This window comes from Vespa crabro, chromosome 6 (assembly GCF_910589235.1).
Source record: "Vespa crabro chromosome 6, iyVesCrab1.2, whole genome shotgun sequence".
NCBI classification, from domain to species: Eukaryota; Metazoa; Arthropoda; class Insecta; order Hymenoptera; family Vespidae; genus Vespa; species Vespa crabro.
In genome coordinates this window covers 10193742-10219659 of record NC_060960.1, presented here as the reverse complement: position 1 = coordinate 10219659, position 25918 = coordinate 10193742, and the positions used below count along the sequence as shown (strand labels likewise).

General features: G+C 28.6%; 3 protein-coding genes across 11 annotated transcripts; 2 read left to right on the top strand and 1 right to left on the bottom strand.

Annotated features, from left to right (window-relative positions):
* Positions 1-1156: 1156 nt before the first annotated feature.
* On the bottom strand, positions 1157-10584 carry LOC124425217 (pre-mRNA 3' end processing protein WDR33). 4 transcript variants are annotated; one of them, XM_046965265.1, is made up of 9 exons: positions 10451-10584; positions 7999-8463; positions 7568-7837; positions 7167-7318; positions 4925-5022; positions 4287-4647; positions 3981-4192; positions 3508-3843; positions 1157-3395 (listed from the first exon to the last, which is right to left on the bottom strand). In XM_046965265.1, the coding sequence occupies exons 2-9, from the start codon at positions 8320-8322 to the stop codon at positions 1978-1980; spliced, it is 3171 nt and encodes a 1056-aa protein (XP_046821221.1). In that variant the 5' UTR covers positions 8323-8463; positions 10451-10584; the 3' UTR covers positions 1157-1977. The 4 variants fall into 4 exon arrangements, with proteins under 4 accessions (XP_046821221.1, XP_046821219.1, XP_046821220.1 ...); XM_046965263.1 differs by lacking the exon at positions 10451-10584 and adding an exon at positions 8997-9381; XM_046965264.1 differs by lacking the exon at positions 10451-10584 and adding an exon at positions 9167-9268.
* Positions 10445-22656, top strand: LOC124425215 (cyclin-dependent kinase 12). Of its 5 annotated transcripts, XM_046965261.1 has the most exons (12): positions 10804-10940; positions 11551-12883; positions 13001-14151; positions 14232-14659; positions 14786-14982; positions 15065-15269; positions 15345-15613; positions 15707-15880; positions 20732-21044; positions 21117-21237; positions 21300-21482; positions 22406-22656. In XM_046965261.1, the coding sequence occupies exons 2-12, from the start codon at positions 11559-11561 to the stop codon at positions 22408-22410; spliced, it is 4371 nt and encodes a 1456-aa protein (XP_046821217.1). In that variant the 5' UTR covers positions 10804-10940; positions 11551-11558; the 3' UTR covers positions 22411-22656. The 5 variants fall into 5 exon arrangements, 4 of the variants coding, with proteins under 4 accessions (XP_046821215.1, XP_046821217.1, XP_046821216.1 ...); XM_046965259.1 differs by lacking the exons at positions 10804-10940; positions 22406-22656 and adding an exon at positions 10445-10583 and having other exon boundaries at positions 21300-22309; XM_046965260.1 differs by lacking the exon at positions 22406-22656 and having other exon boundaries at positions 21300-22309.
* A 50-nt stretch (positions 22657-22706) lies between these two features.
* Positions 22707-25564, top strand: LOC124425219. 2 transcript variants are annotated; one of them, XM_046965271.1, is made up of 6 exons: positions 22707-22845; positions 23309-23402; positions 23523-24797; positions 24886-24994; positions 25119-25224; positions 25353-25564. In XM_046965271.1, exons 1-6 carry the CDS (start codon positions 22737-22739, stop codon positions 25406-25408), a joined length of 1749 nt encoding a protein of 582 aa, XP_046821227.1. In that variant the 5' UTR covers positions 22707-22736; the 3' UTR covers positions 25409-25564. The 2 variants fall into 2 exon arrangements, with proteins under 2 accessions (XP_046821227.1, XP_046821228.1); XM_046965272.1 differs by lacking the exons at positions 25119-25224; positions 25353-25564 and having other exon boundaries at positions 23523-24765.
* Positions 25565-25918: the final 354 nt, after the last annotated feature.

The window sequence follows — 25918 nt, the reverse complement described above, 5'->3', positions numbered from 1 at the left end:
GTTAAGTGCAAAGTTTAATTGTAAATCATATAACGCAAAGTAATACCAAGAGAATGGCTCCATGTCTTTACGCGTTTCAAAACTGGTTTTTTTTTTTTTCATATTTATCTAGAAATTAAAATATTCTCATTGCTAATCGTTCTACAACAGATAAAGATAAGATTAGACTTAAAAATATTCTAAAGTAATATTCTTCCGTATAAGTAAAATAGGATGCAAAAGCCTATCATTAGAAAATATTCCTTACCGAATTGTTTATACAAAAATTATAAATAATATTCGATTAATAATAAAAATTATAAAAGAGTTATCACTATAATGTTAATGATAATTAATAAATTTACAAAATCTAATTCTAAATCTCTTCTTCTTATTTAACAAGCTAGATCATCGAGAAGTATAATCTGGCATATGATTTTTTCTTGCTTTTGTTAGATGTACTATTATTCTTATTAAATAAAAAAATTTCTGTCACGCATTATCTCAATTATTTGGTTGCGTGTTAAAACAGATTAAACTACTTGATCTTATACACGGATACAGTAGGTGTATAATGGGAACAACAAGTGTTCCCTATTGCGTTTCTAGCGCAATTATGGTTGTAGCATAATGGAATTATGTCCATACCTGTTGCTGAATTATGTCCACACAAGCATCGAGCAAGAAGTAATGAATAAATTAAGAAATAGAATAAATTAGAAATATAAATTAAAAGTTGTTAATTAAAATAATTTTAAGCTATATATTACAGTTAATATAATACTAATAATAATAATAATGATAATTATGATAATAAATGATGATGATGATAATAAAATACAAGAATTTTATACAATAATGCCTGAAATACTTTGGAAAAATGCTTTTGAATATACAGGAATTACTGTATAAAATTTCAATTATTTTTGAAAGATCGCAGTTTCAGATTTTTATTAGAAGTTTGTCGCTTTGATAGCTCTTAATGCATCATTTATTTGTGAAGTATGCAAATAATTTAATTACGAGTTTGCAAGTCGTAATTTCTTTCTTTTTTTTTTCTTTTCTTTTTCTTTTTTCTATAATAAAGTACACAAAAGTGTTGTTATTTTTTTAATTTGTCTAGTTATTATTTATTAGTTTGCAGTGCTCTTAACAGATTTAAAAAAGTAAATGCATATTATTATATATTTTCGCTAAATATTATTATTGTATCCATTATTAAACTTTTTTTTATTATCAAGTTTGAGATCTCATTTCATTACTTGCACAAATGAGTATGGGAACAATGTTTCAATGAAAAGTTCTTATGCCTTACTCCATTTTATTAATAATGAATAAGTAAATTGTTTTTTCTCACACATTCGCTGATTAAATCATTTACAGGCAACATGTCATTGTTATTTTCATGATTTCGGTAGTTATTCATATAGAACCAAAATTTCTTCATACCAATGCTGTAAACGTCACTTATTATCGTCATAATATTATTGTTGATATCAACTATGTAATATTATATATATATATATATATATATTTACATATATATATAAATTTGTATTCTTCATACATCAGTGAATATTTAGATCAGGTGAACATATATTATGCTGTTAATGCGGATATCCTGTACATAAGTTTATCCACCCTTAATATAATTTTTAATTTTCCATAAATCACTGAACCAGCAGTTTTAATTCTGCAGTTACTCAAATTCATGAATTACGGAAAGAAAAGTTTTTTTTATAATGACGAATGCACTCCTCACTGATGCAAGTCATAATCGTAAATGAGCAAATGAATGCTTCAATTATTTCTGTAAGGCATTATAATGCAGCCAACATGAATTAGTATATTACACGGCACTGCTTATGATGCATCATCATTTAGGCAAAATTATAATGTTGAATAATACCGATGCAATCAGTACGATTTTCGTTTGCATGGGCAGAATGTAATTCATTGATATAATTGGAGTGTAAACACATTGTTTATATTATAACTTCAATAATTGTCTCTTCCTCTCGTACCTCTTGACTGATCACTATCACGTACTCTGCCACGATTGTTATATCCATTTCTTCCCATATTATTGTCGTTAGGTCCACGATTTATTCCACGATTAGGTCCATTTTTGTTACAACCAAAGTTACCAAAATTGGAATTGAAATGATTGGGTGCATTTTGACTGCCGACATTTTGTCCTCGAAAATTTGGACCGAAACCAGGACGATCAAAATTAGATGGTCCAGAATTGGGTACTCGAAAATTAGGTGTTCCTTGAAAATTGCTGTTAAAAGGTGGACCTTGATTTGGGCCAAACGGTGGCATAGGATTTGGCCTGAAATGTTGATTTGGACCGAAGTTGCCATTAGGAGGTCTAAAATTGGGACCAAAGCCTCCTGGTGGAGGTGGTCCATTCGGGCCAAAAGCAGGATGCATACCAGGATGATGCATCATATGTGGCATTGGACCATCCATTCCTTGAACATTTCCATGAGGCAATTTATTTTGCATACCAGGATGCTGAGGCATATTTGGATGCTGAACGAGATTCGGAATTGGTAGTGGCATATTAGGATTAATATTTTGCATATTATGATGGTTTGGTAGATGGGACATATTATTCCCTATATGAGACATATTACTACCCATTCCAGGTCCAATATTTAATTGCATATTATCACGTTTATCAAAATTACTGCTTGAAAAATTACTATCCGTTTTTCTAGAACTACTACTCATAATTTTTTCATCGTCCCATCGGGATCCATCTCGTTCCTTATCATCGTACAAATCGTTTTCGGAAGATTTTTTTAAGAGAAATCCTTGCGAATTCATACTTCTAAAATCTTTGTCTCCATAATTACTTCTTATATCATATTCCGATCGAGATCCTGGTCTACCAGGTCCACTAGATGTGTTATATCTTAAGTCTTCGTCACCCCGTTGCATACTTCTCGAATCTCCGTGTGCAATCCTTCTTAAATCCTCATCTTGACCTTGGAAGGAACTATTATCATTCGATTTACTGGCACTGTACCTGGTCTCCCCATCACTTGATTGTACATCATCCGTAATAACACCACCGAATACTGGTTGATGAATTTTTGAAGTTCGATCACTAGCTCCTCCATCACTCCAACCAATTAATTGGTCGAACTTTCTCTTTCCACCACGATTTAAAGTTTTAAGTAATTCTGGATTTTGTGCAAATTTAGAACTAGGTAAGGGTGGAGGTAGATCAATATCGGGAACTTTAGAATAATCTATTTCTCCTTCATCCTGTAAATAATCTTCCGTCTCATCGACGCTATTTAATGGACCCACGACGTCTCTTAATTCTTCTATTTCCCCAGAAAATACTAGTTTATTTATGGCATCATTTCCTTTACCAATTGCTTCCGCCAATTTTGAACCAGCTATAAATCATATTTGAATAGTAATATCTTTGAAATATTATTAAGATGATGTAGGTTCAATTTTAAAGAAAAAATTAGATTCAATAAAATTCATATGAGATAATATTCTTACGTTCAACAGGTATCATTTTTCCGTATAATATAATAGCGGTAGGAGAAAGTTCGCTCAACGGTACAGCTCCTGGTGTCGTTTCAATCAATTGATTTACAAAAGCATTTAATGCTTCTACTTGTTCAATATCTTCCGCTTCCATTTCATTCCATTGAGCCTGGAAATTTCTAGGTATTGGCTTACTGTATGGAACTTTTTTATTAGTAAATTTTTTTCCTTCGTCCACTGCATGATCCAAATCCAATCCAGGTATTTCTCCACTTTTATCTTCTAGCTCGCCATCAGCATTAATTCTATCTTCTGGTCCCATACCAGGTATTACTGCTGCTTCATCAGCTGTAAAAAATTATAAAAGAATTAGCTTATGATACAATCTACATTTGTTCGTTTATTTCCTTTGTTTTATTATAGCTTAAAGCTGTAATATCAATGGCCACAAATCAATACATTTATCATGTTGATTATAAACTTACCTATTTCATGATCATCAACTCCTGCTGTTCCCGCAGGTAATGTATTGAGATTGTATTTGTCTCTCATGAGATCACCAGGTCGATTACGTGTCCAAAACTTAGAAGTATGATCATTACTACCAGAACATAAAATATGTCCCAATGGATGCCATGCTAATGTCCATACTATACTATCATGAGCTTGTTCTATTGCACCAACCTCTTTGTCAGCTCTAATGTACAATAAAAAAAAAAAAAAATGACATGTATTAGAAGAAATATTATAAGTATATTGAAAAATAAATAATTGTTAATATTTTTATATACCCGACATGCCAAAAGAGTATTGCACCATCACTACCGCCGCTACAAAAAAGTCCCTCATGACTTGGATGCCATGCAACGCTAGATGCCTCTTTTTTATGACCACGAAAAGTTTGGACTTCTTGATTGAGATTTCTGAGATCAAATAATTTAAGCAAATGATCTCGCGATGCAGTCACTAGCCAATTACCATTCTCATTCCATTTGATATCCATTACAGTTGATTTATGTGCATGTAGGGTGGCAAGTGATTGTCCACTCTTTGGATCCCAAAGCTTCACAGGTTGCTGATTATCTTTGCTTCCTGAGATGACTAGACTTTTTTGAGGGTGCCAATGTACACATTTCACATCTGCACCATGACCTACAGGCAAAAATATCATAAATTACCACTGTAATAAAAAAAAAAAAATGATTGACTTTAAAGCATTAATTACACCATTTTTATTGAACAAAAAATATAATAATTCTCATTGCATTAACATTATATCTAAAATAACAAAAAAATATAATTATAATTTCAAACAAAAAGAATACAACTTCTGTATGAAATTTTATACATATATATAGTTATGTATATATAACATATATATAAATAATTTTTAAAAATCTTATAAAAAACGTATATATATAAACTATACCCCTAAGAATTCGTTCTTCGTGACAGCGTAGGAAGTCCCAAATCCTGACAGTACCATCATCACTACAGGTAGCCAGTTTATGATCCGTTGGACTGAAACTACCCACCCAAACACAAGAATTACAAATGGACAATAAACTATTAAAAATATAAAATAGTGGTTGTTTTATTTCTTAAATAACATATTATATATTGAATAGTTCCCTTTAATATATATCATTGTAGAACTGAATCCGCATAATTATATTAGCTATAATAATTTAAATAAATATCAATATCATTTTAAAAGCTAATGCAGTAATTATCAATAAGTGAATAATTTTTTTTTATGAAATTTGATATTTGCTTGTTTATTTGTACATATTTAAAAAAAAAAATTTAGAAAAAGTAGCAAAATTTCAGAGAAATATCCTAGACTTTCATTTGCTGCCACCAAAACTAATGTAAAAACTAATAAAATGTATTATCAATTTCTTAATTGAATCATATTTGACATGCATACTCTTTTCATATATGAAATAAATAAGATAAGTAATACTATGATCTAATGTTTATTGTTTTCACTGTAGAGAAAATATCAATGATTATATATCTACACATGCACATGAACATTGCATTAGAAAGGTTTACTCTTTTATGCGAAACATCTTTGCAAATAATTTATAACTAATATGTTTATAATCTGATAATAATTTAATCTAATCTGTTTGTAATCTGATCAAATATATATGTGTATATAAAACTTCCATATACTACAATAATTATTTTCTTTGATATTTTTATTTGGCTGTGAATTTGCATTAGTAAATTTACACGGAAAAAGTTTCCAACGATATGGGCAAGAATGTACCTCCTAACTATCTAAATGAAATATGTTTTTGGTTTAGTTTTCGGGTTATAGATATAGCAGTTGCTTAAAGTTGTGTAAAATTTGCATTTCTACTACAAACGCACTTTAAGGAACAGACAGACATCATTGATAAATGGAATGTTTATGTATAAATATTGTAAATAAACAAAAAACCATCTCCAACAGTCATATCTGGCATTCAAGCAAGATCTACCACTTGTAAAATGGTGAATCATTTTAATCTTATAAAAAGAAAATTCTACTCTTATGCCACATGACTGCCAGGTGATGTATCCAAATCGATATTCTGTTTAAAATTTAACATTTATTGTACAAAAAAAATATCTGATATGTACATTAATTGCATTATATCTCTCTGTTACTCCCCCTCTCTCTCTCACTCTCTCTCTCTCTCTCTCTCTCTCCCTCTCCCTAATTCGTACATACACACTAATGCAATTATACACACACACACACCTTTGCAAAAGGGCACAAGTGACATAAATGAAAGAAAAGGTACTTTATTAACAGAGCCATGCATTACTGCAATATCTTTGTTCAATTTTATCGCAACTTGGATGATGTAAAGGACAGAGGATCTTTATTTTTATTATTATTCAATGGGAATCTCAGCTAGGTACTGTGGTATATATATTTGTTTTTCTTTTTATTTATAAATGTAAAATATACATCTTTGCCCAATAATAACCTAACCATATAACTCCTTAAATCGAGAAATGTGAAGAACTAATATGTTGTGACTGTATGTCATACCTGCACCACATCTAATTGATAATATCAAACACTGAAGATTTTATCAGATGTTAAAAAAAAAAAAAAAGAGGGATGACCCTAATAGCCTAATAATATGAATTGTCAACGAACAAATGTATTTTTTGTAAACAAAGTTGACAATATTTACTAATTTTACATCATGCTCACAAAAAGTTACAATTGAAGGGTAATGGAATCAAGATAATAAAGAATACTATAGCACACATCCCATATTTACTCATATTGCAAATTAACTTTTATAAAGAAACAATTTATTCTGAATAATAAATCTGATATAATAAATTTCATTTATTATATTTTTTCTAATATGAAGGCAAAAATGTTGGTTAATTAATTCTGCATTGAAATGATCATATTTCAATAAAAACACTGTTCTGTAACAAATAATCCTCAATGATATATTTTCAACATTTCCCATTGAAACATTTTATGAAATCACCTATGTACCCATATAATTATTATTATTTTTCTATAAATGATATAAAACAAGAAAGAGAAGAAAATGATAATCATTGTCAATATCCTACCTACTGCAAAGATGAATGATTTAATAACAGTGGCGCAAGAGACATAAGGACTAATGAGGTGGATGCTATACCTGAGTCCTCTAATTGCTTCTTTGTGTGCTTGAAACATCTTGACATTGTTCATGTTGCTCTGCCAATATTTGACATAACCTGCATGATCTCCTGTCACCATCCAGCTCTCGTTATGTGACCAAACCATTGTTCTTACAGGACTGTCGTGTGCCTGAACAAACATGCAAAAGATTATGATACAAATGTGTAACTCAAATGTGCATATAAGATATACAGATTGTCATGACATAAATAAATAATTTTCTTAATTCTGCAAATTAATATGCAATTTGATAAATTCATAAAATTTTCAACTTTCAAAAATCAAGTAAATGCTTCAATTATCTAATAAAGTGTTTTGCATATCTTATATGTAATTCATTAAATGGGAAAAATCTTGATTTCATTACTTATAGCATACCTGAAGAATAGTTTCAAAATTAAATGTAAGACCATTCCACAAGGTAAATTCGCCACTTGATGCACCAGTGACTAAACGTCTACCTTCTGGTGTCCATGCCATACAAAATATTGGACAACGCATTTTATTTGTTGCAGTCTTTACAAATCTTGTAGTGACTGCATTAATTGGATTATCAACATAACTTGGAGGTGGAAGAAGATCAGGATAATATATGACATCTGGTTGAAGAGCACGTCTATCCCTATAATCTCTTTGCCATACACGATTCTGTATATAAAAAATACACACATATATGTATTTTATATATATATATATATATATACATATATATATATATTATATTTACAACAATTTATCAACTCTATGCATATATCAATTTTATACATCGCCCATTACTATTATATCTTGTTATGTTAATTCCGAATTACCTCCAAACTTTTAATAATAGCGGAATTATAATCGACAGTCTTTCGCATAACAGATTTTCTAAGTCTTTTTCCATCAAATTCATCTTGTAAAGTATCTTGACCACCAGCCACAACTTTAGGGGCATGATATGGTCTGAATGGTTTAAAAAAGCCACGATTTCCATCTCTATGATTTGTATAACGATGTTGATAACTCCCAGAGGTGTTTATAGTAGTTAAATTTGGAGGTGGAGCAGATAAATTTGGCGCAGATGGTGGTGGTACTGACATATTAGGCAGACTTATGGCCGGAGAAAGATTTGAGAATTGAGTATTGGTTGACATTGTAAAAATATTTATATACAGCTGATTACAATGACATTAAATATCCTAATAGGATGATTTATAAATAAGATAGGAGATGAACATTTTTAAAAGCAGCTGTTTAAAATTCATATGTCAACGAATCCATATCTTCAATTAACTCTGAAATTAAACCAATTAAACCTATTACAATACTGAAGAAGATCCACATTTTAAAGGAATAAATTTTATTTATATAATATTTATTATATACATATATGAGAAAACTACTATTATGAAATATACTCTTTGGAATAATATATATATATATTTATTATACTATTATACTGTGCAACAATAAAATTTTAATAATTAAAAAATATTTCAATAACGATAACATTTAAATAATACAGAATTTATTTGTCCAATGTGTAATGAAAATAAAATAAAATAAAAGACATATGATAAATGTAAAAGAAACTATGAAATAATCATGTCAATGCAAATTAACGCGCCTTTTTCTGATATTGTACTTCAATCGAAAAACTTTCAACTTTACTTCATTACGTTAGACGAAATATGACATGATTAAGGTTAGATTATAAACTAACGTATAAAGTTACAGCGAAGGATCGTTAGAATTATTATCGTTTCTGATCAAATAATAAATTTTTTTATATATGACAAGTGATGGTTAAAAGAACTAGCCAAACAACCTGCTGCCTTCCTCGTGATGTAATTTTCTCAGCCGTATACCATACGCTTATGTTGCAATTAATCTCTCTTTCGCAATTTGAAAATATATATTAATTCTTACGTTTAACACTTAAATCAAAAAAGAAAAAAAATGATTCGTAAAAATATTCAACATCTGTATTGAACTAACTCGAACACGTCGAAGAAACCACAATGGATAACCAGAAGAGAATATATCTTCTCACCACGGACGCTACTACAGTTTTCGGGCAACGACATCCGCTATACTTCCTCTATTACATATTTCCAGATCGAGTCTCAAATCAAATATATTTTTATGTATTATTTGCATGGACCAATAACAATCATCACAATCTACAACATCGTAGCGGTTCTTAAATATTATTGGTTCTCGACATTCTATTCTTTTCATCAACGAATCAGAATTAATCTATGATGAAGTTCTTAAAGCTTTTACTATAGCTCCACATTGATTGAATGTTTATTTGTACGATAAAAAAAAAAGAGAGAACATGCAATTGTTATCACTTCTACGAAATATGAACTTTTTATCTATATGTATATACGACGTTTCATGTGTGCTCTATAGAAATGTGATTATTTATAGTTTTGCATAGGGATTTCTAAATATCATCGATATATGTATATATGAAATATAAAGAAATATAAAATTGCATGGTTGGAGATTATTTTCTTGAATTTTTATTATAAAAATTTATATTGTTTTATAGAAAATGATAACATTTAATTATAAATGCGTATATTATAAAGTTAATACGTACCAACTTCAATCGATTGTCATAATGAAATAAATATCTAATATATATATATGTATATATGTATATATATATATATAAAAGGGAGCTTAATATATGACTCATACAAATAAAGAATTGCCAATACAATTAATTAGAAGAAAGATAAAAGTATATACATAATAAGTTTTATAATTACACAAATGTGACGTTAAAGAAAGCAATTATATGAATAAAGAATATTAACAGTTCAGAATAGTTTTTTTTATGGAAATATTTGAATGTTTCTAGTTTTAAACATTTTAGCTTTCTTTTTCTAACATATCGATAAATCTTTCGATAAATTACAACATATTTATTTATACGTAAAATATATTTTTCGTGGTAGATTCATGTTCTAAATTTGTAATCGTTTATTATGATGCAATTTTATTTCAGCCAATCAGACGAGATTCGCATATGTTTCGTGTTTCCGCCGCAATTTGGAATGCAGTGGCAGCACTTTACTATTGTTACGTCAGGCAAGGACATGCTAATGGTTAATGGCTTCTGCTTACTCGAGCTACCTTTATGATAAAACCAAATACAATCCAAAAGAAAATACATGAGATATGATGCATCGGCTATTAAAGTCATAAAAATATGATTGTCTAAAGATTAAATCGTTGCAATAGGCATACATTCTTATAAGATTTTACCTGTGGCCTACGTAATATGTGCTAAAACTTTAACGAAGCAACGAATGTAGCTGTTATATTCATCGCTACGTTGGATCAGTCCGATGAAAAGGATCTCAACATACAACTTGATATCACAAGGTTTATATCACACGTGAGTAAATATAATCGACTAATGTGTTATTTATGCCTTGTAAAATTTTGTCTAAGTATTTTTTTCCTCTTCGTGAAAATCGGGCAACTCCCTTGCCACTCAGTTCTTCGCAATGGCGGCTGTCCTTCGTCGATTGAAAAATTCCGTGTTCTTGATGTAACTGTTGAAAACTGGATAACTAGTGTTATGGGTACAATATGTTTTACAACTAATTCCATGACTCTTGTATAACATTAAAAGTCATTAAAGTCGATGGCTTTGATCTATGGATGTCTTCCGCAATATGATGTCGAAGTGCACTGCGCGCGCGCGCACCTGTGTGTTTATAGCTCTCATACATTCGCGTGTGTATAACGTGTAAGTTCTTTATACGTGATTATCGACTTAGAAATAAAAAAAAAAAAAAAAAAAAAAGGGGAGAAGTATGTAGTATAAATTTAAAGATACCTTTTGTCTTCGATCTTCATAGCAAAAGAAAATCAATTTTTCATAATCATTAATATTGTAGAATTATACTAATTGATTGAGTAATTCATATTTTTGGATTAAATTAATATTCAACAATAAAATCTTTTTATTGAAGAATTATACCATTAAAAATTAAATATATTCAAAATTAGAATAAAAAATATGAATGATGTGTACAGATTCATTGAACAAAACATATTTTCAAGCATTTGTTTTATACAAGTCAAAGAGTATAATAAAGAGTATATTTAATATTATGATCACAAAATTATATGATCTTGTACCAAATATCTTTAAATATCTATCTTCTACCTTTATCAATTTTCTGTAAAAATAACTAGTTTATAAATATATGTATATAATACATAATCATGCTTTATTTTTACGCTTATTAATATATAATGTTTTTTATTAATTAATAAGTAAGTTTCATACCCGTTAAAAAAATTGATGTTATTACGTTATGCTACTTCTGAAGTACGGATATTTTTGATTTTAGAAGGTGACATGCCTAGCAGTCGTGACATCGAAAGAGGAGAACGTAATGGGAGATTTCGATCACGGAGGAGAAGTAGTGCAGGCAGTGATGTAAATCGTCATAGCTTCGAAAGCTCTGATAAAAGTAGACACAGACGGCATGGAAAGGGTAAAAGTTCTGGTAAAAAGAAGAAGAAGAGATCACGTGACAAATCTTTAGAAAGTGTACCAACTGTAGCTTCTTCTATTGTAAAACCATTGGTTGAATATTCTGATGTAAGTAGTGAAGATTTATCAGAACCAGAAGCAGGAGAAATTCAATCAGAGGATAGCAGAGGTAATAGTTATACGGACGGAGATGTACCTGAAACTGTTCTGCAAAGGAGGTATTACAGAAGTAGTCCTCAACGAACTCTTGGAGCATCACCGATTAGTCTTTCACCTTCTCCTCCAGTACAGCATAGACATTCTAACAGACATTACTCATCAAACGAACAACAACCTGCAACAAGTATGCATAGTGGTACACCAGAATATGAGGAAGAATCTAGACGTTATGCGAGAAGGAAAGAGAAAAAACATAAACGAGAAAAGAAGAAGAAAAGAAGTTTAAGTCCTTCATCTAGTATTGGAAAAAAGAAGAAAAGAAAATCTAAACGATGCTCTCACAGTCTTAGTCCTCATCATATAACCGAAGAAGTTATAATTAGTCCAGATCATGAAAAACCAGTTGAAAATTGGTCTGAATCCCCACCTTTACCTTTGAAGGATAGTACTTCTCCTATATCACCTGCTACTCCTCAGGAGCAAAGATGTCTTAGCGATGTAGAACTTGAATTGTTAAGGCAACCTAGGAATGTTACACCTCCGCCTCTTTCACCTGTTCGACAAACAGAATCACCGCATACACCGTTATTACCACCTAGAGCAACAACGCCTATAGGTAACAAAACAAGTGTATCTACAAGAAAGCACAGTCCAGAAAGGCAAAAGCATAGTCCCAACATACATACAAGACATAGTCCTGCTAGTCCTAATGCAACAACCAGTTCAACTCGTAGGCGTCCTCATAGTCCTAGTCCAGCAAGACGTAGAGATCATAGCCCACCACGAAGAAGAGATTTTAGTCCAATGTTGCATAGAACAAGACATAGTCCTAGTCCATCAACATTAAGAAGGCGAGAATTTAGCCCCAGTCCTGTAAGTCACAGAAGAAGGGGTGATCCTCCTACCTCTCCTTCTGCAAGTAAACGTAGAAGGAAGGAAGGAGGATCTGATCGAAGGTATAGACATCATGAAAAAGATAGAAGGGATAAAAGAAAATCAAGATCAATTAGAAGTCCTACTGGGAGCAGGTAATAATACTGATTATTTTGTATATGTGTAATTATTATACATACATATATATGTATATGCATATATACATATATATGTATATATGCATATGATGTCACTACTTGTTATTTATTTAGGTTAACTCTACCACTTTCTCGATCAAGATCTCGTAGTCCTGGACGATGGAGTAGGAAAATTCAATCGCGTTCAAGGTCGCGTTCACGAAGAAGAAGTCGTAGTCCTAAAAAATCACGTTCTCCTAGTAAATCACATAAATCATCGAGAAAGCATAAATCAAAAAGCCCACGTCCGTCGAGGATTCCTTCTCCATCTCCGCATAGGTCAAGAGCCAGAAGTCCAACTAGTATTACTGCGAGAAATCTTAGGGTGCAAGCAAAAATTAGTGAAACTAGTTTGTTTGCTGAACTTGTAAAAGATAGAAATATGAGAGAATTGGCATATAAAAAGTTACAAGCAGCAAAGGAGAAAGCTGTTAATCAAGATGAGGTTCAAATTATAGAAGGCACAGATGAGAAAGATTCAAGTACTGGACCGTCTGAAAATAAAACCAGCTTTGATAACAAAAACAAATCTTTAGGTCACAAAGAACAATCCAAATCATCAAATGAAACAATGAAATCTCTTGATATTGTTAACATTCCAGTTCCGGTCACAGAAGATAATAATTTAGCAGGAAGAACTCCACCATTACCGATACTGTCGACACATAATGCACCATCAAATCTTATGCCAAGGACCAGTGCACCATCTCACACCGTTGTGCGTACATCACCTACAATGTCTGTATCCAACAATTGCCATGCTACTATTACAAATAGTCCGAGCATTCCAGCTAATATGAGTGCACAGCCTCCACCACTGCCTCAACCTGAGACTAGAAATACATCAGGCTTGTCACATGTACCTGTACCAGTGCCTATTCCTGTACCAATACCACCAACAGTTCTTGCAAATTTATCAGTTCCTCCACCACCTATTCCTATTCCAGTTCCAGCACCAAATACAGTTATGTCCAAATTTAATTCACCAAATAATTTAGTTCCTTTGAAATCCGTGGATCCGCCAAAGCCGCCTATTGTAGCGTTTAAGACAAAAAGTTTATCAAGATTACCTTTACCACCTGGTATTAATCAAAATGATTTGGAGAATATAGATTCACCTCCTAGTCATTCCCCAAGTCCACCCAGTAAAGCACAAATGAAATTCCCATCTTCAACTCCAAAACCACCACAGAAAAAGAGCATCAAAGATTTACCAATGCCACCAGGTCAGTATTTTCATATTTATATCAAAAGAAAATATAAATAAGCTAATAAATACAATACAATGATTATATTTATATTTTAGTCGTTCCTGGATCTGAAGATTTGAGCGGAGAAGAAGATCCAAATGCGACACCACCACAACATGTGATCGAACGTATTACTCCAAAGCCAAAATTGAAGAGGCCAAAAATATTAAAAAGAAGAGGTTCACGAAATTGTCACACTCCTATGTCTGCCTCTGGTGGAAAGGATTGGGGCGAGCGTTGCGTCGACGTATTTGAAGTTATTGCACAGATTGGGGAGGGTACTTATGGCCAAGTGTATAAAGCTCAAGATAAGCGAGCGGGTGTACTTGTTGCCTTAAAAAAAGTTCGCTTAGAAAATGAAAAGGAAGGTTTTCCTATAACAGCGGTCCGCGAGATAAAGATATTGAGACAGTTAAATCACAAGAACATTGTTAATCTTCGAGAAATAGTGACTGATAAGCAAGATGCTTTAGATTTTAGAAAGGTATATCGTCTCATAATTGATTAATGATAATTCTAAATATTTTAAGAAATCCATTATGTTATTTTTGTATTATATTGTATTATTAATCAAATTATATTATACATTACTAATATGTTTATATTATAGGATAAGGGATCGTTTTATTTAGTTTTTGAATATATGGATCACGACTTAATGGGACTCTTAGAATCTGGCATGGTTGATTTTAATGAAATGAATAATGCCAGTATCATGAAGCAATTACTAGATGGACTAAATTATTGTCACAGCAAAAATTTCTTGCATAGAGATATCAAATGTTCTAACATATTAATGAATAATAAGTACGTGTTATTGGAATAGTAGTCAGTATAATATTTGACTTCGATGATCAAGATGTTATTTTATTAATTTTGTATCTTTCAGAGGAGAAGTAAAGCTAGCCGATTTCGGATTAGCGAGGCTTTATAATGCAGAAGATCGACAAAGACCATATACCAATAAAGTTATCACATTATGGTATAGACCACCTGAACTGTTATTGGGCGAAGAACGATATGGGCCTGCTATTGATGTTTGGAGTTGTGGATGTATCTTGGGAGAACTGTTTTCTAAGAAACCTTTATTTCAGGTAATAATACTCATAGAAACGCATAGAAATTTATAAAAATGATTATATAATTTTTAAAACATTTTTTTTAAATAGGCAAATGTTGAAATGATGCAATTAGAAATGATTTCCCGAATCTGTGGTACACCCACTCCGGCTGTTTGGCCGTCTGTCATAAAATTACCCTTATGGCATACGCTTAAACCAAAAAGGTCACACAGACGTCGTTTAAGAGAAGAGTTTTCTTTTATGCCAGCACCAGCATTGGATCTTTTGGATAGAATGTTGGAGTTAGATCCTGAAAAACGAATAACAGCAGCCGATGCACTGAAAAGTAATTGGTTGAAAAATGTCCAACCTGAGCAGTACGTTTTTCTTATACACATCGAATTTTTTTCAAATTAGTTGTATTTATAATTAATCCTTACGATACGTATATTAATACGTATTATAAATAGGATGCCAGCACCTCAGTTGCCAACATGGCAGGATTGTCATGAATTGTGGAGCAAAAAGCGAAAACGTCAGTTACGGGATCAACATGAGAGCTCTGCGGGAAGAGTGCCTCTTCTTGCTCTTCCAAATAGAGGAGGCCCTCATAGGGCCATTGAAGATATATCAGACGTTGGAGGGTGAGTAGTTCTAGAGAGACAATTAATGTTCCAGAACTTACCAGAAACTAATTGCTTACACACACATAGCTGGCTGTGTACTGCAGTTATGCTTGGCATTTATTCTCTCTTAGCAAATTATGTTACTAGAATAATTTGAAAGGATGATATATAAATGTGTAGTACCTCATTCGCTTCGCTCGTTTGCATGAAATTTCAATTAGTAAATAAATGAGATTCTTTTAGTTTTCTTAAGTCGCTTAAAGGCGACAATAATACTATCGAAGATCGATATAAAATAAATATGTGGACATATACGACGTTGCTTTCTATTTAAAGGTCAGAACTCGGCGAATGACCAAAGAAGTCGACGCCTTTAGATAGGGATAAAAAAGAAAAAGATAAATAAATAAAAAAGAAAAAAAGAAAAAGAAAAAAAAGGTCAGAGCTACAGAGATATTTGATGCCAGCACTCTTCATTTTGCAGATTACTTTTAGATGATTTAAGATCTGTGTAATTTAGAAATACACAGGGGACTGCAATGAACGTTTCATTAAATGTGTACGTTTTTATATAAATACTTTTATATGTCGCTATGCATTACATGATTTAATAATATAGTGATTTGGAATATGGCGTTGGTACTGTTACACACATATACACATCCTAAGATTTTGTGCTCGCCTATTATGAAAATTAGTTCATTTACTATATCTTTATATAAAATCTGTACCTCTCCCAATTTACTGTGATCAAAACTACCATTTTTTGCTATTATGGTCACAAAATGTTTCTTATAAAAAATTAAGAAATATCTTTCAATTAATTATTTCACTACCAAATATGATTAAATATGTACATATATGAATTTATGCGTGTATGGGCATGCATATGCATACATGAATATTCTTTACATGCAGAGTGCTTAAATAGTGACATATGCGCACTGCTGTTATTCCAATAAATTTATATACATTCATAATTTGCATATGTATGCTAAGATTTAAATATATCAGTAATATGTTTGTAAATATACTATTCAAGCTCAAATCAGAAATAGTCGAGTTATAATTTAATCAACTCGATTATAATTGAATATTACGTTATAAAAGCTATATTAAAGTGATATCATACTATTATTTTTCACCAAGAAACAAGTAAAATTTAAATAAGAATAAGTATGAAATAGGGGGAAAAAAAAAAATATATATATATATATATAAATATATATACACGCATATACGTATATATGCATATATATACATATATGCGCGTCTGGGCAGATGGACTGAAACATGTAAAGTCCTTTTAGTTTAAATCAACGAGGGATTGCAAAAACTTATTGCAAGATCAAGAACAGGGAGTGCATAATGTTAGGATTACATATGAATATATAATGGAAGTTGTTAATCTTAACATCTTTGATAATCAATTTTATTTATGTTATGCCAATTTATTCATTTACATTTATAAACCAGCTATATTTTGATTGGTCATTCTTTAAAACTGTAATAACAGTTCGTTAATTTGTACTATATATAAACAACTATAATAAGTTTCGATATACGAATGGTAAACAACGTCTGTTAATATTTTTATTTTCTCTGCATGTGTTTTATCATAGTACCATTCTTATAATGAAACTTATATCTTTGCCAGTTTCAAATGTATGTCACTGCAATGTAAAATAATATTAAATTGTTGTAATATACTTTTATTAGATACCCAAAGGTGTTTTTATGCAATATTTTTGTGGACAATGAGTGAATATTTAATGATATTAAAATAATTTATGATTTAACTCTCTGTAGTCTCCTTTTACGTTTTTTTTTCTTTTTTTTTTCTTTTTTTTTTCTTTTTTTTTTTTTTTATTTCGTTTTATTTTATTTTATTAAATTTATAATAGTGATCTTTACAGGATGAGTGTTGATTAAAAGAACACACTGGGGCCTTGGGAAATAGAAATTTTTTTATTATATAAGCGAGAACAACAAAGTATATGTTACTTTCTCTACCAATTCCACAATGTCTACATTAAAGCGTGTTTATCCTCTTCCAACAATATTATCTGCTATAAAAATAAAATAATGTTTTAGCATTTTGTACAGTTTCAGATTCAAATATACAATGGTACAAATTTTATTAATTTTCCAAGGATCTCCTATCTTTTAAAATGTTGTACATGTCATGTAAGGATGCATTATTATTATTATTATTATTATTATTATTATTACTATTATTATTATTATTATTATCATTATTATTATTATCATTATTATTATTATTATTATTATTATTATTATTATTACTATTATTATTATTATTATTATTATAAGAGAATAAAGGATAACAGAAAAGAATCGTATTCTTTGAAGGTATATAGTAAGTTTTGACTGTATGTTTTCTTATACTTCTCTTATTTCCAAAGTCACAAAATATATATTGATTGTTATATAATCTATTTAAATATATATAAAAGCATTTATGAAGAGCATCCAAAACTAATAATAATAAAACAATATATTTCTCTCTTCAAAGAAGTTTACAGTAATATTCAAGATAATATAAAATTTATAGACAAGCATTTTTATAGAGAATCCTGCTTGTTTAAAATGATAACTAATTTATGCTAACATTTTCAAAAAAAAAAATGTTAAATTAAGTTAATCCTTATATTTAAGCATGGGGGTGTTCAAAAAATGAAAACCATCCCCAATAATATAGACAATTAAAAAAAAAATTTTTATTGTTCTATAATTCAAATTAAGGACCATCTTTATATATATATATATATATATCTCTCAATAGTTTATTAATAAATTATTAAATCATAAATTAAATAATCTGTATTGCTTTGCCATATAATACTGTTTGTATTATGATATACATTTATGTAATTTAGAATCTTCTTTTCTAGAATGAAATAAATTTGAGTATTGTTATAATCAATTCTTATATTTATTAGGTGTAAATAATATGTAGCATCATATAGATACAACATTAAATTTACAACCTAACTTAAATTTACTATATATAAGTCAGTTTTATGAAATAAAAAAAAAAATATCAAGTACTACATTATTTTTTAAACTAAAAAAAGTGTCTTTAAAACCATGTACATGCAATTATTTATCAATAACTTAAACTAATAATATCTGATAAATAATTTCGTATCTAATTACTTTTGACTTGATAATGAAATTTATTAATATTACATCGTAAGGACAATAAAGTTACTTAAACAAAATGATTGTTTATACCTTTTTATAGGATATATATATATGTTTTATTCTTATTAAACTTCATAAAGTATGACCAAATAATACTAATTTAGTTATTATATTTAAAATCACTTGATCAATACTTGTAGTTAATAATTGTTGTACAATGCAAATCTATTGGAATGATAAATCATTGAAAGAACACCCACTATGCTTATTTGTTAAAAATCTATTATCAAAATATAATCAAATAACAATTAATTTTTTGTCACTTGAGATATATGATATGATGATTAAAATTATATGTTTCGTTTGAAAAATTAAATATTGATCAGTTATAAAAATTCGTTTATTTTCAAATTATTAAATTAAATAAAATATAATGAAGAGATATACATTTATTTGTGGAATTAGCAGATGTCAACATATACTTTGAAATATAATAAAAAATAAATAAATAAATAAAATATATATGAAATATGTAAGCACAACATACAACTAATTGGCAATTAATTCTAACAAACACAAATTATGTTTCAGGAAATAGAATTATTGTGGCTGAATGATAGAGGGACAAATTTTGTAGCACTTATAAAAGTTTACATAGGTAATAAATATTCCAAATTCGTTAATATACATTTACACCGAGGGTGTCCAAATTCATGATTTATTTCAGAATATACATATCCTGTAACAGTACATATGCTTTCATTTACCTAACTAAAATGTAAACTGCTTAAATTCCATTACCTTGATAACAATCTAATTTATATAGGTTTACTCTCATTATACATGTATACACATTCATCATAATTTATTATACACATGTCAATAATTACTGCAAATGAAATCTGTTAAAAATTTTTCTCTGTTACATTTAATTTATATAGAGAATAATTAATTAAAATAAATTATTATTGATTTATATAAAATATAATTAAGTACATAAATATTTATTTAAATAAAAGAAAAAATTTATATAAGTAATATACAAGAGTCCTTAGCATTCATATTATGTTACTTGTATGTTTTACTTAAATATATACATATATATATATATATATATATGTATATTGGGGTTTATTACATAAGCTTACTCATTATGTACATTTTCAGATATTTTTCATCTTTGCATGATCACTATTATCTGCATGCATATAATACCATTTTATTTATGTTTTTATTCTATAAAGTATTTTATTCATTAAAAAATTTTTAAATAGTTTTAATTTTAAATTAAAGCATTATATTACTCACACATACATATATATTATGTTAAAATATTTATATTGTTATTTTTCTTATATATGCAACTTTGGTTTAGCTAATATATATTCATGTAAACTAGTTGAAATGCAATCAATAATTAATCAATAATTATTGATATTTGAATACAGTATATGTCAAGTTGATGAATGCTTAGAAATTTTCTTAGTATTGATTAGCTATTGCTATTCTTAATTTTTAAATAAATTTAAATATTTTATGATAAGAATGTTTGTTTTATATATATATATATATTTTTTTAATTGTATGCTAACATATATATTAAAAATATTCAATAGCATATATAAAAATTATCTATGCAAAATTATGCAATGATCTTTTAATTTATTATAAAATCCTGATATTATTATGATTTGATTTCAGGTCTTCTAAACGGTTGAAAATGGAAGCAGGCTACAATTCCCATGCAAATCGTCTTAGTACAGAATCACATTATGGGGGAGATGGATTATTTAATCAGAGTGGTCCTTTTTTGGTTTCTCCATCATCATACTACTATAATAGTTCTCCACCAATTAAATCATCTACTAATCCAAAGGGAGATATTACTTCACACATCATAGAAGGAAATGCAGAAGATACTCTTGCACGAAAACTGAGCATTCTCACAAATGCCTTAAATCAAGGGAAGCCAATTCGTGTTGAAGATCTTATGTCATTGCGATCAGACAATGAGGTAAATGGATATAAGTTTAAATCATTTATCACAATTAAGATTCTTTATCAAATTCTTACAATTATTCTATAGACTGATCCAAAAGTAGTGCAACTGTTAGGAGATCTGCATGCTGAACTACGTCTTGCAGGAAATACAAGACCAAGTGGGCAACTGGAATCTCATATTCCTATATTGAATCCACCTTCTATAGGTTAGTTAATTAATTATATTCATGGAATCATGATCTTGTTAATCTTATTTCTTTTTTTACAGATACAAAGATGGTTCCAGTGGCAAGTTTTGATGCACATGCTGTATATGCAGGTGACGATGCAGTGAGTTCTGGTAGATGGTCACAAGTGGCAACAGTCGGTGTACGCAGTGCACTGTCTGCACTTATGTCATGTTATGGTTTGGAAACTTGTAATCCTTCCCCTTCTATCACTCGACCCCCAGGTAAATTATCAACCAACCTGGAACATAACCTATTCCAACCCTCGACTTCCTCTCAAACAGCCTTTAGCTCATAATTGCTTGTACATAAAGTGTTGCACATTTTTTAAAGTATGTTTTGTATAAAATTGAAAAAGGTCTAAATTACTATTTTAAAATTAAATAGAAATAGAATCGAAACAGAAACAAGTCATTTCAGAATCTTTATTAATGGATATTGATCTATACATACATAATTTCATAAATACTTAATGTTACTAAAATTGATAATACTATAACAGTACTACAGTACTATAGTATATATAAAACAAGTAGTGTTCTTTATACTACTACATAGATTTACGTTTTAATGTTATTGGTATTATAATTTTCTTACTATAAAAAACAATTTCATTTAACTAAAGTATACAACATCAAAGAAAGTCAACTACTTATATATGTATCTTAAGTCTATTATAGAAATTACCTTTTTTTTTTTTTTGAATAAACAAGCAATATTTGGAATGATTGGATGCACTCTAAGAAATGACTACATAAGCATTTTTAAGATATGAGTAAATATTTAATTCCAATTTACATTACAAAATCTACTGTACATAATGAAAAAAAAAAATATATATATATATATATGTGCATAATAAAGACGTGCAATTTACAATTTTTTTTGTTAATAAAGTAAGAGAATTATTATTTTTCAAATACAATAAGTAATAATTATTTATTATATATTAATATATGAATAATATAAAAAAACAATCTTGGATAAATCCAATCATATACAAATTAATCATTGTAATACATAAATATATATCTAAATTTTCAATATTTCATTCCGAATGTATTTATTTCAATAATTACATTATGAAACAATTTTGAAGATGAAATAAAATGCGTATAATTAATAATAATACTTACAAACATTTCAGATTGAAGAGACAACCTACAAATGTGTGTCAGCTAAAGGAATCTGAGGTTAGGTCATCCATTGCCGGTAATGCCCTATCTATTGAAGAAACATGGCGGATCGCTTTGCGATTGAGAGATAAGGCGTCCCAACGTATCGAAAACATTTTGAGGAAACCTAGATAATAAAATATCTTTTGTTTCCTTTGATGAGTTTGTTCGTTTATATGTTCAGCACGAAACAGATGTATACAATAAAATTATAACGGTATAATTAACGATCTTCCGTGGAAAAGAAAATAAAGAGGGCATCGAACTGCCTAACAATACCTAACCTCATAAAAAGCATTGACAATGATGTCAAGCGTTCCACGGCTTAATTATTCCGTAGAAAATGAAACCGCTGAGATTGCTACCAAGACCTTTGCTCTAATCTTACAAAAGGCGTACGAGCAGTATCAAAGTAAGTAAATATATTTCATTTTCATCATAATAAAAAAAGATTTGTAACTTGTACCAATTTTCTGTTATCTATAGGGATTCCTTAGTTTAATATACATAGATTAATATATATTCAAAACAATACCGTTTAACTTTCTCATTATTCTGTCTTAATATAATATTTTTATTATATAGATAATGATAATATTTATATTCGCATAATAATATCTATTATTTGCAATCTATTGACATTGCTTTATTATATATTTAGCACTAAGGTTAATCTTTAATTTTCAACATTATTTTAGTTATCATTTATATTTAATCATGTATTTATAATTGTGCGTGCGTATGTATATATGTATGTATGTGCGTGTGCGCGCGCATCTATGTATGTATTTATATATGTTATAATATTATGTATCCTTTAGGTTACGTTATTAAAAGAAATGAAAATATCTCATTTTTGCATAATTTTTTTATAGAATTGTGGAATAAATATCTGGATTTAGTTAAGACCTATGGAGTTGATAGTTCTATACACAAAGAAATTCAAGAAGCATGGAAGGAAGAGAATGTGTAAGTATATATATTGTTTTATACATAATAATTTGATTTGAAGATTATAGTTTTTTTAGAATTTTTTTATTTATAATAATATTGTAAATAATAAATGACATTTTATTGTATTTATTTTAGTTTAAAATCTATACACGTATTTACCGAAGATGTTGAATTTTTAACAAAATTCAAGTATCAAAAAAATCTATCGGATGAAGAAGAAGTAATCAATGATAGAAAAAGAAATGAAAGCTTTATGAAAGAAAATAATGACGTTTTAGAAAAATCCCTGTTTGACAGGGATATAGATATTGATGACACTATATATCAATCTCCTTGTAAAAAATCAACAAATCTTATTTTACCTGAAAGTCCAATATTTATGCGAAAAGATGAAAAGTCTATTAATATGATTTCTGAAAATGAAGTTTCTATGAATAGTGACAATACAATTATTCCGTGTACTGTGGAAACTAATAACAAATCAGATTATAATGAACAAAATATTGGCGATAATTGTATAACGTCTGAACAATATTTAAACAATATATCTTTTAATAATTGTTCTCCTTTTGTTGTCTGTAATACTCCCGTAGTTAATAAACAATGTAATAAGAAGAACAGAAAAAAATTATTTAAGAAAACTCATCAAAATAAACAACAGTTGAATGATAATTTAGTTAGTCCTAAAAAGGATCAAATGAAGGAGAAAGGAAGTCCTATATATTATAAATTTCATACAACATCAGATGACAAAAAATTAAGACAAACAACACTTCCATTTTATAATATTAAAAAAGAGGTAGATAATACTACTCTAACTTCTACTGAGAAAGATGTAACAATAAAAAAATCTAAAAGATTTCTATTCAATTGTAAATCTTCCATAGAAAATATAATGCAAAGTGAAGCTATAAGTGATAGAAAAATTGATATTATAAATTTAAATGATGTTAATGATAAGAATGAGGCGATATTTGAGGATGTAATAGAAAGTAGTCCAAATTACAAACACGTACAATTAGAAAATGAAAGTCGGATAAAGTTAAAACGAAAACTTAAAAAGACTGACCATATAAAAGTAACTGCTCTGTCCTGTAATAATTCTATAGAAATGCAAAATAAAGTGTGCTCAACAAAAAATCCAAATTTTTTTATTGATGATGATGGTTTCTTATCTCCAGAGATGAATACTGATAATATCAAAAAAAAGTGCTTGACATTTCATCAAGATATTCAATCAAAACAAAAACTTGCTGAAAAGAATAATTATGAGGGAATTGCATGTACAAAACAGATTGAATTAAATCCACTTCAATATACATGTGATGATGAAACATATTTTGAAGAAAATTCTCAGAAAGAGAATAATATTAATAATGTAAATAAAAAAATAAATAAAAATTTACTTAGGTATAATGCGTATTATATTAAGTTTACTCAAGAAAATTTTTAACAAACATTATTAATTCATATTATTGTACAATTTTTTAATTTACAGACTTGAAAATATGAAAAAAAATGACCATGAATATATCTATACAGATAAATCAACTAAAAAAGATGATAAAGTAAAAAATCAAAAATGGAGTTGTTGGGAATGTGCTGAGGTAAAATATTATAGATAGTAATAGAAAATTAAGTAACTTTGTTCATATTGTAAAAATATATGTATAGAATTATTCAATTTCAGTAATATTATTTTTAAATGTATACTAATTTTTTTTCTCATAGTATTATAAAAATAAACCTGGTATTTCTGACAAACAAGTACAAATGTGGAAAAATCAATGTTCACGTCACAAAAATGTATATTATGCCAGAGAAGCAACACCACCAGGTATAAATATAATTTACATAATTATTTTCATATATGCATATATTTTTGAATCTTTACAGACATTAATATAAGATGTATGAAAATATCATACATCTTACGTGAGTATTTATAAGGTATTATTTTTACAGGTTTTTGGGATCCTTTATTCCCTGATACTATCTCGGATAATACACAACAAAAATAATAAAAAATTGTAAAATTGAAACTATATATATTTTGTAGATAAAATAATATGGAAAAATATCATTATATATATTTGTAAATATTAGAAACTAAGTTACGATTTGTTCTTTCTGAATATTTATTTGTTCATTTGAATAAAATACAGTTACATAAGATATGAATTTCGTGTTTATATTTTGAGCAAAAAATTATTTTGCATAAAAATTAAGTGCACAAAGCATAATTAAAAGGGAGCATTTAATTTTGTACTTTAGTATTTGAAGATGTTTACTTCCTTTTACTAAATATAGAATTATATCATATATCAGAATATTATTTTTGTATCAGATTAAAATAATGTTTAACAAATTTTTAGATGTATATATATATATATATAGCTAAAAATATAATTATTTGATTAGTAATTACTGATATGTATAATGATGAAAAATACGTTCTGCCACTTTATTGACTATTTACAAAATAATGTAGTAAATAAAATGACAACGAGTAATATTTTATAAAAATATGA